Raw genomic sequence first — 16,567 nt, forward strand, 5'->3', positions numbered from 1 at the left:
TATCTCTAATTTTTTGTCACACTTTTTTCTCTCAAACCAATGTGTAAAAAACAAAGATTTTTTTCTCGTATATATTTGTTTTTATACTATACCAGGGGTCAGCAACGTTTATGACATGAAGTGATTGACTATTTTTTTGGGGGGAGTTTTTCCTTACCGCGAAGGGGGGTCTAAGGGCAGGGATGCCAGTATAGCTTAGTCAGTTTGTTAGTTCATTTTAGTATTTTTCTATTGAACTCTTTGTATTCGTGATCCCTTTGATTTCATGTTTTACTTCGAAGCCCATCGAGACAACTGTTGTTGTGATTTTGGGCTATACAAATAAAATTGAATTGAATTGAATAAATCAATCAAATCAATCGCTAATTTAAAATATTCTCATTGCCATCACCAACTATAATGCATCATAACTAAATGTCATAATATGTCATATCAACAGCAATAGGATTGGATCTGTCAGAACAAAATACCATCTAAAAACTTCACAACCAACAGTAAAATAAGTGTTTTAAGGTTTATTCATCTTTTGCTACAATATGAGACAGAGCCTGAGTTACTTCATGTAAGTTCATTATGTGATGGTGCTTTTAATGCATGTAAAATTAAATGTTTTTACTTTTTCGTTAGTTTGTGTAATTATAGTAAGATACATTGTCATCAATTGGATTGCATAATTATTCACACACACACACCCCAGTAAATAGAGTGGCGATCAGGTGTAGTATTCATTTTTAAAACTTGATCACAGTTCATATTGACATTTGGCAGAACAGACAGAAAGTCTGGGTTTAATCTGACATTGTTTGGTAATTATTCAGCAAACTGAACTCATAACTTCCTAATGACAACGCTGCATGATTGGACCCTTCCCTTATGACGCCATAGGGGGGGAAAAGATCATTGTGACAAGCGATGATCACTCAAACCCTATTTTTTTCAAATCTGAAAAACACAGAGGACAGATCAAGAGCTTATTGTTATCACACGTCAGCGTGCCAACTGGGGTTCCCGATCCCTGTACTATAAAATTAAAATTCACAAAACAACAACAAAAGAGAGGCTTCATAAAAAACAAAACATATTGTCTAAGCTTTAATGGCAGCAAAAAAAATGTTCAACTCAATTGTATAACAGGGGATAACATTTTTCACAATAAAAGTACAAAAATAAAACTAGCTTCAAATCATATTTACAGAGGCAGACCAGTATGACACGCTTTATTTACATTTATTTACAGTTGCACATATATAGGGTAAAAAAAAAAAAGTTTGTATTTACAGCAATATTTCAAATATAAGAGATAGGTGGCTGTTTAGTCCAAAAATTCCAGCAACAAAAAAGGCAGTTGAAGTCATACTTGGCATTGAGTCACGTAACATCCAGAGAGAAAGTCATTTAGAAATTTTAACCCACAATTGATGTTGCAATAGCTTTACACAGTTGCTTTACAACGGTTTTCTGACTATTTTTTTTATCCAGCTTGGGTAGTTATGACACCGTCATTTCCTCTCATTCTTACTGACCACTGAACAAAGTCTCTTTTTGCTCCATCTTCATTGAGTCTGCACTACTCAAGCTTTGCATACGCATTATCTCTCTCAACTTCTGTCTGAAATCTTTAGACGCAAAGTAATAAATGAAAGGATCCAGGCAGCTATTCAGGCAGCTGAAGCACAGTGACAGTTTATAGGCCATGTAGATAGTCCTGTCATAGAAGAGTCTTAGAATACTGTGAACCAAAAGCAGGATGTTGTTGGGAGCAAAGCACAAAACAAAGACGAGCAGAACAACAATGGCCAAACGTATGGCCCTCTTTTTCTGGGCTGTTTTTGAATCCCTGGCCAGCTTGCGGATGACACTGATATAACAGAATGTTGTTACACAGAAAGGGAAGAAGAAGAGAATAAACACCATGCTGAAGAGGAAGAGGGCCCAGGCAGACACGGAAGGGAGCATATTTTTCTTCAGAACATCAAAGCATGTGGTAATGTTAAGCTCAGGAATGTTATAGGTCAAGTCTGTGGTCATGAGAGGATAAAGAACCCCCAGGACCAGACCCCACATCAGAAAGCAGCTGATGACCGCTATGGACTTCCTTTGGCGGGTTTGTCTGAACATCATGGGTCTGACGATGCCCAGGTAGCGGTCGATACCAATGGCCATCATAGTAAGGACGGAGCAGTACATGTTGGTGTAGAAGACCAGGGTCAGAAAACTAAAGGAATTCAAATATGGAAAAGTTGTATTAGTAGTGAATTAAAAAATTAGAAAGATTTCATAGAGATAGGATTTTCACGTCAGTTTATGAATAAACTTAGTTAAATCTGCAATAAACAAAGGAAAATTGTTACTGCTCAGTTCACAGACAAAAAAAGTATAAAAAAGGCAGATATATGAGCATTCTTAAATGTGCTTTCAGCATATGTTGTTCACACTGGAGAAGCAAGGAGGGGCTTTCTTCTTTTTTTCCCCCTACAGTTTACTAGCACATGTCCACCACCTATAGCACGTGTCAAACTCAAATGTGGCCCTCCATGTCATTGTATGTGGCCCGCGAGAGCATAAAAGTTTTTAATTTTTTAAGATAAAAAAGAAAAATTGGTGTATTTATTCATATGTAGGGGGAATCGGACTTGAAATATGGGATTGGGCTACTGTACATTAGGAGTTAAACACTGTCCATATAACATAACCTGACAGAATCAAATTTAAAAGGATTTATTGTGTCAACAAGCAAACATATGTTTTCTATGCAACTGTAATTGTCACTTATAAAGTTATAAATAAATAATGAGTTATTTAACATTAAGGAGTAGTTAAATTTATTTTTCATTACATTTAGTTACGTGTATAAGTTATATCTGGCCATTTGAGGACAGCCACTATGCTGATGTGGCCCTCAGTGAAAATGAGTTTGACACCCCTGACCTACAGTTTGAAGAGGCTTGGTGTGAAATGCACGTGAATCTCGATCCAGGCTTTTTCTTTCACAGCTCTATTCTGACATCTGAAAGACTTTGTGTCATAGAATTCCAACCAGGCACAAAACAAAATAATTGATTTGTCCTTCATGATCACATTTCAAATGGTTGTCACTTCAATGTAGTATAGCGTGTGTCAAATTTAGGTCCCTGATTAGTCAAAGTTCAACTTGGTTTACCTTATACCGCGCATTCATTGGCTGCATGGTTTGTATGTAGAGCCCGAAAACGGTTTTAAGAACTTGCGTAGCAACGCCTGAATGCTAAAGTTTCGAACCCCATAGCCCAAAGCACAATTATTCGCATGTTTACATAGACTTTTCATTGCTAGTGCTTGCTTGAACGTTTTCTAAGGTGGGGCAGGAGGGGCAGAAGAGTTTGGAAGAGGTGGCAAATGAAAACAGCATAGTGGAAGGCCATTATAAATGAAAAGTTTAAAAAAACGTCTATCAAACAGTTTTATTATTCTTATTGTTTCTATTATTAAAACAGCAGTTCTATTAGCCAAAGTGCAATAACAAATGCTTTAAGAAGCTTGTTTTGATGATTTTTTAAATCTTTGTCAATAATGATACTAATATTGACTTAAAAATTGGAGGGCAAGGGATGGACGGATGCTTTTTGCGTGTGGGGTGGAGCTGTCCCCCTTTTTGCCCCCTGTAGCTCCGCTCCTGCACTGACAAAATAAAGTACAAATAAGCCTTCATAATAAATTTACGGTGCAGAAAAAATGTTTGAAAAAGAGTGATTGAACTGTTTTCATAACAAATTTGCCATATTTGGTTTAAATACCTGCACATTCTCGGACCCAATCTCCAGTCATATCCCTGCAGCTGGTAGGAAATCTGAAAAGGCAGTGCAGATCCCAGGGCCAGATCCGTGAGCGTGAGGTTAATCATGAAGATGATGGACGGCGTCTTTGGGGAGGTACGGAAGAGCAGGAGCCACATGGACATGCCATTTCCTGACAAGTTAATGGCAGTGACGATCATGTAAATAACGGAGATGACGATGCTGGTCTGTGTATTCTGAAACAGGGTGAGGGTCGCGTTGTCCAGTTTATAACTAGTATTTGTCATGTTGGGGCGGGTAGGGGCCTTCCACCTGTGTGCCAAAGTTTAACACATCAAAAGGTTAGATTTAGCATGCTTTGCAGTTCCTTCTCATGAATAAAAAAACACACACAAAAAAATGAAAACCAATCTGTACTTTTTCTGACGAAAGGTGTGAAAATGATACTGATTTCAATGTGATAGCTTTCACGTCTAGGCTGTTGTTTACGTAAAAGAAAAGCACGTGTGGGGTGGAGCTTTCACACAGGAAGAGGGTATCTTTGAATTGTGGTGAGTGCTGCCAACTGTCGAGTACATGGCGTACAAATGCAACTTTGAAAAATAAATGGGCCACAGTCACACAGCAGCTATTTCTAAATAGCTAAACAATATTTAACTTTTTAAGCTGTGGAGTGAAGCACGTACAGATTTGAACTACTTTTCATGAAAATAATCAAACACTGGACGAAAACCACCTTTCTCTTAATGTTTTGGGGAAAATTATCACCATAACGAACAACAAACATCCAATAAGCAGAACTGTGTCCTCAGGTTACAGTACTTTCCTGCTCAGCTGTGGAAAGTACCCAAACTTTTGGCCAGAATGAACAAAAACAACCTTAGTTTCGACTCTAAAATCACATTTAACAAAACAGTTTAACTTTTTTTTTTTATGAAAAATTTAAAGAAATTTAAGTTTTAAATTCTATTTTAAATTTTAGACTATTTCTTACATTTTGTATCGTACACACATATTCAATACTTAGAGCACAATGTACATAAACTAACTTGAAACATAAAACCGTGTGTTACTGTGTGATAAATGTTTTGTGTTGTTTCCTATTGTCTTGTGTTCCCAAATTTACCATAAAGAGAAGTGTAACATGTTTTTCACATAACAGTTCAAGTCATTTCCAAGCTTAAATTAAAAAAAAAAAGAAAGAACGAAAAAAAACACCCGCCATGTGCTCCCACTGATGTACCACATGGACAACTTTAAGGTTTTTTACCAGAATTTGTGTAAAGATTGGAACTTACCTTTGTGAAGTCAGACGCAGTCGAAGGAGGCTGGCAAATACGTGTGTCAGTTACTGATTGAAACACAGATGTTGTGGCAGAAGCCAGCTACTAGGGAAATGGGGTTTGAGTGTGCCAGAGAGGAAACACACCATGTGACAACTCGATCCAACTGCAGAAACGGCTACACTTATCAGTAAGTATTAAATATGCGTAGAACGTGGAAGACTCACCCTACCTGTCAACAAGTCTACAGATTACTCACATTTTCTCCTTTCTTTGTCATAGTTATCCCCAAATGGTAATTGAAACTCCTTGACAACTGCATTCTGCATTTTAAAACGTAAGAAATCCGTTTTTTGATTAGCTCTTTTCACTTTCACACGCGTCGGCACGTCACTGATTTGACTGGCTTGTGGTATATCACTAAAAAAAGAAGGAAAAACTCAAACATCCAGACACAGACTTTTACAAACAGGTACATACATTATTTTTTCTAAAACAGAGTGAAAAAAACAGGCTTTCAAAAGTTCATGGTGTGTGTGTGTGTGCTCTTTTGTCTCTGGCTTCCTGTTGATGATGACAGTTCTGCTTTATCTGGGTAAAAGTGTAACCCACACCACCTTTTGACAAAATTACTGATAGCTTCTCGATTGTCTCCCACCAAGCATTTTCATAGTAAATAAAACTCACCACGCAAAAAGTACTTCCCTTATGAGCCTTAGCAAGTCAACACTACACGGGGGGAGAGTACTACTGTTTATTTCATGAGGAACTCGTGCAGTTTATGCCTCACCCCGATTAGTTATACAGCCACAAATCTAACCCCAAATCTTGTTGCATTTTTGTTCATCTAGTTCAGTTAACCTCCCCGCCCCCTTTTACCCACAAAACATGACCCCCACCCATTAACAGAAACATATGCAACAGACCAGACTAGTACTTCTTTCTCTTTCAGTGCTTCACTTACATTTATTTCAAGGTAATGAGCACAGAGTTGTTCTTCCAGGCTACACAACGGATGAAATACAAATATTGGCTCACAGAAAAACCTTATTGTATGACACATTAAAAAAAAAAAATGGACTAAAGGTCAAATATGTTGACAATTTGCTCAACAGTACACAAAACAATGCCCTAAAAATGTTTCTTTTGTATAATTTCCATCCATTGTTTGACAGTTCTTTTATTTTTCACTTTGAATAAAATTTATGATAATCAGAAACATACAGGTTGAGCAGAAAATAACAAACTTTAAACAAAAGAGTCTTTTACAAGGTCAGTGTTTAACAGTTGACACGTGCTAATTAAGATACGACCTCCACCCTACCACGGATTATAAACAATGGAGTGCTGCAAGTTAACTAGAAAAAAATCCAAATAAATAAATAAAGGTGCTGAAAATTTGAGACCAGAACATTTATGGGAAGTGTCACAAAATACTAATACTAATGATCAATATTAAACATGATGAAAAACTGAATGTATTTTTGTGCTGTTTTGTTTTAATCAATTCAAAAACTTAGACTTAGACTGTGTATGAAATCCTTACACATAAAGTAAAATACTTTAAATCTTTATTTCTGTTTTGTTGACTATATCTTTAAAAAAAACAACAACATTTTTTTTGCATATTTTGGAAAAATTTAATGTTGACAAGTCATGATGTCCTACCCTAATCGGCTTCTTAATTCAAAACACCTGTAAAGTTTTTGTTAGTTTTTCAATGCTCTCTTATTCTTGATCTTTAAGTCACTCAATCATGAACAAATACATATTTTTATTTTATGAAACTTGAAATGTGTGCTTACAATAAACATTTTTGACCGGTGTAATGCCATATTATGATTATCTGAGACATTCAATGTAATTGTTGTGCTGTTAAGAGGCCATAATCATAAATATCAGCATGTTTACAATATGTGTAGAGATTCTATATGATATTTGAGTTTCACTTTATGAATTTGATAAAGAAGTATTGAACTTTTTCAAGATATATGCATATTTTTTTAGATGTTATAGTGCTGAATAAATCATGCTTAAAAAGGAAACTGAGTTATGGTTTTCCTCACAACACAAACAAAAGTTAACAACTAAATTCTTCTCTCTTTTTAGGGTGTTTTTATCATTTAAAGTCAAATGACAATCAGGCAAAACATCAACATGACTTAATATATAATTTAAATTCCCCTCCCCATTAACATTGTGACAACTTACTGTTCATCTTTGCTTTTCTCAAAGCCTCTGTCCAGCCCCATTACCATGGTAACCACCTCATAACAATGATCCGTCTCACGTTCAGGTGAGTGGCCCAAATGGATGCAGTCATAGCCCTTGCTGGATGAGCTCATGCGCTTCCTGTTGCGAGCTCCGGGCTGATAGAGCTGCATGGCTGGACGGTCCTGCGGAGACACAGAGAGGGCAAGCAGAACGGAACTGTCAGGTAAAAATGTAGATGAAAAAAAAACAACAACACGCAAAGAGCTCCGGTTTCATTCATTACTTTCAGTTTCTTTGTTTCAGAACATGGAAAGATTGAGGGATGACAGAGGTGTGGGATGCTAGATGATGACGCAGAGAGAGTCTAGAGAACTAACCCATCCCATTTATATTTTCTGCAGCTGCAAAAATATATCGCCAACCCACATTTCTTGTTAAATATTAATGATGATGAAAGAGAAAAAAGTATTGAAAATGCTTTAATCTACATTTTAGTGAATCAGCGAAAAGGAACTGCTGCATCCGCAAACAAAAAAATAGAAGTTTGGATGGATTTATTTGTTTATATTCTAATGAGTTTAGTTAAAGAACATCAACCAATGACAGAATGATCACAATTTTGACTTAACATCTACTTTTTAATAATCCAAGTTATTTTAAAAAGATCACTATGCTTCTAAAGCACTTAAAGAGAAAATTAAATTTGTGTAAATAAATCGTTTTACAGAAGTTAATGTGTACAATTATTTTTCAAAAGGAAGAATTTAAAGTTCCACTCTGATCCTTGGATGAGGACAAAAAAGACATACATGGATCTAGTCCAGAATGGAGCTTCTGGCTTGCCGTAGTAGCTTTACTGTCACACCTACAAGCTTTTTCTGGCCACATTTTTTCATCTGCTCTCGTTTCACCGTGATTTGAATAAAGACATACTCAGAAATCTAATTTTGAGCTTAATTTTCGTTACACAGGTCCTCCATCGTGAGAAAAATGTTGCAAGAACATGTTAAAAACACAATTTTCATGGGAGTGGGTCTTTAAAGTAAATATTTGAGACATTTCAGGAATCCTCATTGCATGAAAAACCCGTCATGACCTTTGATTGTCTCATGCTCACCTTCTCGCTCACCTTGTTTCGGAGGCGTTCCTTTCTGTTACTCAGGTCCTCCCTCTCCTCCTTTCCCAGTTTGTCTCCTCCATCAGCACAGTAAGAAAAACCATGATGGTGCCCTTCTTTCTTGGCTCGGTCTTGGCAGTAGCCCTTTCCCCACTTGGTTTCATCTTTCCTTCTCATGAACTTCTCGAAGTCATAGTGGTGTTGCTGCCGTTTCCTCTCTTCATCTTTTCCGCGGTAATCTTTGTCTCTCTGCCTGCGCCCATGCTGATCTCTCTGCTCCTTCTCACTCTCATGCTGGCCTCTAGTGGACAGAATACAAATTGCATATAATTTGTATAAATTTATTATGCAAAATTCTTATTTTGACATCTGGAATTCACTTTTATAGCAAGTTTCAATGTCTTTATTATTATTTTACAGATTATTAAAAAATACAAAACAAAATACATTCAGGTTATTTAATGTAATAATTACTTTTGACTAACATCTGTAAACAGTTTACATCAATTAAAGTTGACATAATATTATACACTCATGAGCCACTTTATTAGGCACACCTGTCCAACTGCTTACTAATGCAAATTTCTAATCAGCCAATCACATGGCAGCAACTCAATGCACTTAGGAATGTAGACATGGTCAAGACGATCTGCTGCAGGTGAAGCAGAGCATCAGGACAGAGAAGAAAGGGGATTGAAGTGACTTTGATGTGACGTGGTTGTTGATGCCAGACAAGTATTTTACAAACTGCTGATGTCCCGGGATTTTCACCCACAACCATCTCTGGAGTTTACAGAAAATGGCCAGAAATAAGAAACTATCCAGTGAGCGGCAGTTCTGTAGACAGAAATGCTATGTTGATAATAATAATATTAATAATAAATTTTATATAAAAGCGCCTTTCAAAACACCCAAGGTCACCGTGCAAAGTTAGAGGTAAAACACAATAAAATCACAACATGTTAAAAACAATAGATAAATTAGATTCATCAGCTGACAGAAGATGAGAAATTGTGTTCCAGAAATGCGAGCTTAAACAGATAGGTGTTGAGACTGGATTTAAAGATCCAGAGGTGAAGGGCCAGACTGGTTCGAGCTGAAAAAAAGGCAACAGTAAGAGATAGAGCATATCTAAACTAAACAAGCAGAAGACCACACCGGGTGTCATTCCTGTAAGCTAAGACTAGGTAACTGAGACAACAATTCACACAGGCTCACCAAAACTGGACAATATAAGATTGGAAAAACGTTGTCTGGTCTGATAAGTCTCCTTTTCTCTTTTCCTTCTATCACTAAGATGGTAGGGTCAGAATTTGCCGTCAATAACACGAAAGCATGGATCCATCCTGCCTTGCATCAATGGTTCAGGCTGGTTGTGGTGGTGGTATAATGGTGTGGGGGATATTTTCTTGGCACACTTCGGTCTTGTTAGCACTAATTGAGCATGATTCCAACACCACAGCCAACCAGAGTATTGTTGTTGACCATGTCCATCCCTTTATGACCAGTGAACACATCTACTGATAACTACTGCCAGCAGGATAAGACACCATGTCATAAAGCTGGAATCATCTCAGACTGGTTTCTTGAACATGACAATGAGGTCACTGTCCTCAAATGGTCTCCACAGTCACCAGATCTCAACCCGACAGATCACCTTTGGGAAGTGGTGGAACAGTAGATCGGCATCATGGATGTGCAGCCGACAAATCTGCAGCAACTGTGTGATGCTGTCCTTTCAATGTGCACCAAACTCTGACAAATGTGTCCAGTACCTTGTTGAATCTATGCCACCAAGGATTAAGGCAGTTCTGAAGGCAAAAGGGGGTCCAACCCGGTACTAGCAAGGTGTATCCAATAAGGTACGCGGTGAGGGTGTATGCATATTTACCTGTTGCACGTATCTACATCTATTATGAGGTTTGTGGTGGTGGTGTCATGGTGTAGAATAAGTTTTTGAATAGTTAAGACAAATGATGTCACATAATGAAATTCTCTGATTAATGATTGTGCACTTCTTACTTTTCCTTGGATTCCTTGGACTTCATTTGTCCTCCAGCTTTCTCCCATCTGCCCCTTTCTGCCTCCCCAGTGTCGCTTTTGTCCTTCATTCTGTCTGAATCTGGATTGTCATCTCTATCAGTCTTCTTCAGAAGCTGGAAATGGACATAGAGACTGAACTTGGTGAAAAGGTCAGCATCAAACAGTTTGACTGGAAAACAAAGGTTACCTTAATTTTAACATCCTTATCCGACAGTTTCTTCTGCTTGTCTGCTTCTTTTCGCTTGCGCCTCTCCTCTTCTCTCCTCTTTCTCTTTTCCTCTTCCCTTAGCCGTTTCTTCTCAAGCTCTCTTCTTCTTCGCTCCTCTCTTTTCTCCTCTCTTATTCTCTGTACAGACCAAAAACTTGTGAGTATTTTCTAATATTCTTCCAAATTTTTTGACAAACAAATTATGAGGTTTGTTTTTTTACCTGTTTTTCAATTTTCTTAATTTTTATGTACTCCAGTAGGGGTGTTGTCCGTTTGGCTGAGTCAAAAAACAAAAAGAAGATTACGAAAGTTATATTTGGTTTGGGCTTTAAAGATCTACTAATAATGCTAAAGCGGATAACAGCTTAATAAACAGTATCCTCATTGTGTACCTATGAGCTCTTTGGTTTTGGCTTCTATCTCCCCCAGTAGAGTCTCAGGGTTGGCCATAGACTTCTCCTCATCACAAGAATAGTTCTCCAGGAATCGCCTGTATTCTGGGTCTATAAGAGTTTAACAGATCAATTTAAAACAATAAAAGTGAAGATTTAAAATCTCAAGGTTCAACAATGATTTCTGGAAATTTCAAACCCTGTATAGATGACACAGTATAAGTAAGCCTTTACATTTCTAAACTTTTTTTTCAAAAATTCCTCTTTTACAAAACAAAATCGACCAGAAATATTCAAAGTCTCGCTCAATCATCTTTTGTTTATTGTAAAAGTGTTCCCAGTGGTCTTTTAATTATGATTATGCCATTTTTAGCCAAAATCTAAAACACGTGTTATTTTTCTAGGACATAGTTTCTGCAGAGCAGCAGGAGTTCATCTGAAATTCACCTCTGAGGTGTAGGCGGCACTCCTGACGCAGCGTAAACCTTCTCTCATTTCCCATGATCCCTTTGTTTGCACTCTCCCCCACTAGCTCACCGCCCCTCACACCACCAACCAAACATAATGGATGCAACAAAAATGGCGAGCAATGTTGGAGCTATCCAGCCATACAGTTTTGAGCCAGATTCCAGCCCAGATGAGGAAAACAAAGACGTTCATGGATGTAGTCGTCTAAAAGCGGATGCATCACAATGGGGCGGAGCAGGAAGCTTGCGGCCCGCCCAGCGTATTTTTTACGTCACAAATACAATCTTTTTCAAATTGAATTTTTTTATCTGGTCACGATTCGAATAAGGAAATATTCCGAAATTTTAGGATTAATGCCACAAGAACATTTTAACCCTTGTGCTATCTTAGATGACCCCACCCTTACATTGACGTGTTCTCCCTACCATGACTAAGGTGGATAAAGGTGGAAAGATTTCATGTAATCCATGGACACCAGTGAAGATCACAAATCATTGAAGAAAAAAGGTTTAACGCACTGTCTAGTGGGGTCTAGATGACCCAACTCCCAATGTTAAAGTGCCTAGGATAGCACAAGGGTTAAAAACACCACAAACACAATTTTCATAGGAGTGGATCTTAAAAAAATATTGGAAGTACATCAAACAATGATAAATATTTTTGTGCTTTTATTTCTGATGTGTACTACAGTTTTTTTTTTTTTTCCTGGAGACTATGTGTTTTCTTGGAGTGTGAAAACTCGCATTGTGGGGAAAAACATGCTAGCTAAAGAGACCTGGCAACAATGCTTCATTTGGATGATGGATTTACTAAACTCATAAATCAGGAAATGTATTTTAGATGCATATCTGCATCAGAAAGGAATTTTCAACAATGGAAGGTGAGACTGAAAGACGGACATACTTGAGCAAAATTTGTACTTTTTGGTCTTCCATCACTCAAAAACAAATATATATTGCTCTTAGTTTACATTTTTTTTAAAGAAAAACATTCACATTTTAGATTTCTTACTTTAGCAACAATATATTTGTCTTAAATATAAAAAACTCACACAGACGTATTTATATGCAGCAATTAGCAAGAACATATTAGAAATAGCTAAATTCACAAGAACATTTTAGTACCTTCTTCAATGCTTCCAGTTTTGGCATCCTTCTTTTTCAGTTTTTTCTTGGAAATCTTCTGAAAGGGGGCAAACTCCACCACTGCAGGATATTCTTGACCTAAAAATTTTTTTTTTTAATTTGTTATTTAGCAGATAATCAAGTTAATAGTTTAACTTAAAGGCCATAAATGTGCCTACAGAGAATATTACAGTTTGTGTTTTGTTATTTGTAGTTATTATAAACAAAGTCAAAGAAATTTGAACCAATACCTTTGTTGTCGATAAAGACGTAGCCGTCAAATCGATCCCTGAACAACACGATATCCTCAGTGTTTTTAAAATTGATATATGCTCTTGAAAAAAGGTGGGGATACAGACTGCAATAAAAAAAGAAGGAAAAAAATAAAATTAAGAATATAAAACATATTTATTGAAAAAATGAGTAGTTTTTCAAACAAGTAATAAATCACAACACACCTTTGATCTGCTGAGAAGAACTCAAAGTAATCATACGATGGGAGCGGACTTAGTTGTTCTTCAAGCTGTTCTTTTGAAAGGTTAGGTGGCAGTCTTCTGATCACAACCTGTGTACAACCAGTTACTCCAAGGTTATTAACTGCTGTTCTCAATGAGTGTAAAGTCTCTCCACAAACTTTCAGAATTAACTTTATTTAAAAAAAAAAAAAAAACTATCAGTCCTGACCAAAAGCTTGACAAGTTCAAACATTTTTTTCAAATCATTACCGACTCATTTAAGCAGACTAATAAAACTAAATACTGGAACCTGTAAAAGAAAGATGCAGGATATGACATGGAATACACAATTATTTTAAATGTAGTTAAAGCTACAACAAAAGTATTTCTGTATGATACTTTTAAAAATGTATTTGGCTAGTTTTCAAAATATGTTTATCCTACTATATAACAGCATCAAAATGGGCAACAGTCAACAGACAACAAATCCTGAAGTGCAACAGGATATGCAGAAAATTAAATAACCAAAAAATAAAAAAAAGATGTTTTGAGTGACATGGAAAGATCTTTTAAGTTATTTTACTGATTTCTCACCCTTGTTTGTTTCCACATTTTAAATATTCAATTCCTGAAAACAGTCTACTGTGCCAAAAGAATAATAGAAACATGTCCTCGTCGGCCTGTTTTATTACTGCTGCCACTTAAAAATGAGTGCAGTTGTTTTTAAACAAAGCAGGTTAAATTTATTGACATGGGTTCAGAAAGCATTATGAAATAGTTAAAATAGGGGTCTGCAACTTAAAGCTCCAGACCCACATGTGGGTCTTTTACCTTTCATAGTAGCTCGCTGGCTAAAGACAAATAAAATGATAGTAATTACATCCTAAAGTGAGGGTTTGTCTGTTTGATTTATTTAAATTTGTTAGGTTTTATAAAATCACAGGTCCAGTACCTGTGATTCTATATTTTGTCTATTGCATCATAAAATAATAAAGTCATGTTCACGCACGCACACACACATACACACACACACACACACACATATATATATATATATGTCAGCAGCAGTAATAGGAGTTATAGGGAAAAGGTGCCCACCAAGGAAGACCTAGGTTATAACAAGAGAAAATGCCTTTATTGACTCATTGTTTTAAAATTTGATAGGAGTGTACTAGCGACACAGGAATGACCCTATTAGAATATATTTTATTTAAAAGAAAGACATGCAATTCTTCATCAAAATAAAAACAAAAAAACAATTTCATTTTTTTCCAATAATTTTTCTCTGACAGCTTTTAATTTTAGTCAAGCCAAATAAATAAGTGGATAAATACAATTTCAACATATTTCAACAGTAACAACGATACGAATGCAGAGCAGTGTCAAAATATGTGAAAGGGTAAAAAAGACTTTAGGTAATCCGTGAGAAAAAGCCCAAATGGCTCTTTTGGTATTAAAGGCTGCTGACTCCCACTGTTTGTTCCGTCTTTCATTTTTAAAAGATATGGAGCCACATAATGTGACATTGTTGTGAGGTAAAGATGAAATATTTGCTAAACATAGTGGAAATGATTGAAAATCGTGCATTTACAGTCTTTTTCGCTGTCCTCGGTGCTGAAATGATCAGCCACTTCCTCCATGTCTGTTGTCTTCATCAAGAGTAAACAATACGGCGCGTACCAAAACGCTGCTTCACTCACCTTTGAAAAGACCTCCTTCTTCTCTTCTTTTTGTTTGAGATGGCAACCTGGGCTCTCCTGCTCTCTTGGAATGTCCTTAAATTGTATTTCGACACTTTTCTCCGTGTCCACGGCCATTTGGTCCTTTTCAGACCTCATTTCTCTACATCTCCTACGAGCTGTGTGCTCGCGATAACTCACGAAAGTTATCGCGAGAGTACGCGTAGATCGATGTTGGATGCGGGTGTTATGTTTAATGAAAACATATATTTGAGTACTTTAGTTACATAATGATGTTATGTGTGACCTTCATTAACACTTATTTTGTAACGAGTAGAAGAAAAAGGCAAACAATAATTCAATACATATTTTGACATAAACGCTGTTCATCTCCATATGCTCCCTCTTCTTACCGCGCAGCTGGGATGATGATCTACGCGATCCGTTCGCCATCGCTTGTGATCGGATTACTGGAAACTGCGCTTCCCTCAAAGCTGGAGGACCGAATCACTGACAACCCCTGAACATCTCGAGAGGGAACTAGAGAAAACAGAACCAAAATGGAGAAACCACATATTTGTTAAAGTTTCATATGGGACAGGAATATTGATTACAAACTGGTAGAGATATTTTTGTTTTGACGAAAACATTTATTTGACAATTTTTTTTAATTATTTTTTATCAGTCTCACCATTTAAAAACGCCTGCTTCCCGCTGCTGTTCTCGGCGCGCACTCGGGGTCTCTCCGGTGTGGAAACGGAGCTCCTCAGGCTGCTGGAGAGGAGCGTGGAGCAGGTGTCCAGATCCCTGCAGACCCGCTCATTAGTGCAAATACCTGTGGACTTGGACGGAGTACAACCCATCCCTCCTCCAGAAACAAACACTCTTAGATCTAGTGGTGGAAAGACAGTCAGGAAAGGATGGTGGGATGTTGCCCCTTCAAGCAGAAGTCTCTCCTCCCCTCACATGGAAGACAGAGGACTCTTCTAAACAGACAAGAAGTTAGCCTCAGTCTCAGGAGTTAATTTGAGCGCACAAAAAGCTCAATGGTTCCCACAAATTGCTAAGGCAGCCCTGTGACCCCGAAAGGGTACATGGATTCTGCGGACACAATTTAGTATTTTGTGCACACAAATTTGCATTTTATGGCCACAATTTGGTATTTTGTGCACACAAATGAGCATTTTATGACCACAATTTTGGATTTTTTTGCACACAAATTGCGACAGACTGGCGAGCTGTCCAGGGGGTCCCCTGCCTTCACCCACAAGTTGGCGGGATAGGCTCCGGGAGCCCTGTGACCCCGAAAGGGTCAAAATGGAAGATGAATGAATGCACACGAATTTGCATTTGCGGACACAATTTAGTATTTTGTGCACACAAATTTGCATTTTATGGCCACAATTTAGTGTTTTGCACACAAATTTACATTTTGTGGCCACAATTTGGTATTTTGTGCACACCAATAAGCACTCTGATGCCACAAATTAGTAGTAAGTGCACAAATATTAGCATTTTATGGCCACAATTTGGTGTTCTGAACACAAATTTGCATTCTGATGCCACAATTTAGTATATTGTGCACACAAATTAGAATTCTGGGGCCACAATTTGGTGTTTTTGCACACAAATTTACATTTTGTGGCCATAATTTGGTATTTTGTGCACACCAATAAGCACTCTGATGCCACAATTTAGTAGTTAGTGCACAAATATTAGCATTTTATGGCCATAACTTGGTGTTCTGAACACAAATTTGCATTTTGATGCCACAATTTAGTATATTGTGCACACAAATTAGAATTCTGGGG

The 16,567-nt window shown here is 37.2% G+C and overlaps 2 protein-coding genes across 3 annotated transcripts; both read right to left on the reverse strand.

Moving 5' to 3' along the window:
• Positions 1–1,079: 1,079 nt before the first annotated feature.
• On the reverse strand, positions 1,080–5,558 carry p2ry8 (P2Y receptor family member 8). Its single transcript, XM_004081559.5, has 3 exons — positions 5,072–5,558; positions 3,774–4,085; positions 1,080–2,215 (listed from the first exon to the last, which is right to left on the reverse strand). The coding sequence occupies exons 2-3, from the start codon at positions 4,058–4,060 to the stop codon at positions 1,516–1,518; spliced, it is 987 nt and encodes a 328-aa protein (XP_004081607.1). The 5' UTR covers positions 4,061–4,085; positions 5,072–5,558; the 3' UTR covers positions 1,080–1,515.
• A 438-nt stretch (positions 5,559–5,996) lies between these two features.
• upf3a (UPF3A regulator of nonsense mediated mRNA decay) lies at positions 5,997–14,959 on the reverse strand. Of its 2 annotated transcripts, none has more exons than XM_011489296.4 (10): positions 14,778–14,959; positions 13,081–13,187; positions 12,874–12,980; positions 12,623–12,721; positions 11,031–11,141; positions 10,860–10,915; positions 10,618–10,776; positions 10,410–10,543; positions 8,388–8,688; positions 5,997–7,452 (listed from the first exon to the last, which is right to left on the reverse strand). In XM_011489296.4, exons 1-10 carry the CDS (start codon positions 14,913–14,915, stop codon positions 7,264–7,266), a joined length of 1,401 nt encoding a protein of 466 aa, XP_011487598.1. In that variant the 5' UTR covers positions 14,916–14,959; the 3' UTR covers positions 5,997–7,263. The 2 variants fall into 2 exon arrangements, with proteins under 2 accessions (XP_011487598.1, XP_020568604.1); XM_020712945.3 differs by having other exon boundaries at positions 8,400–8,688; positions 14,778–14,958.
• Between the last annotated feature and the right edge of the window lie 1,608 nt (positions 14,960–16,567).

The sequence above is a fragment of the Oryzias latipes genome, chromosome 21, assembly GCF_053564925.1.
Source record: "Oryzias latipes strain Hd-rR chromosome 21, Olatipes_Hd-rR_3.1".
Taxonomy (NCBI): domain Eukaryota; kingdom Metazoa; phylum Chordata; class Actinopteri; order Beloniformes; family Adrianichthyidae; genus Oryzias; species Oryzias latipes.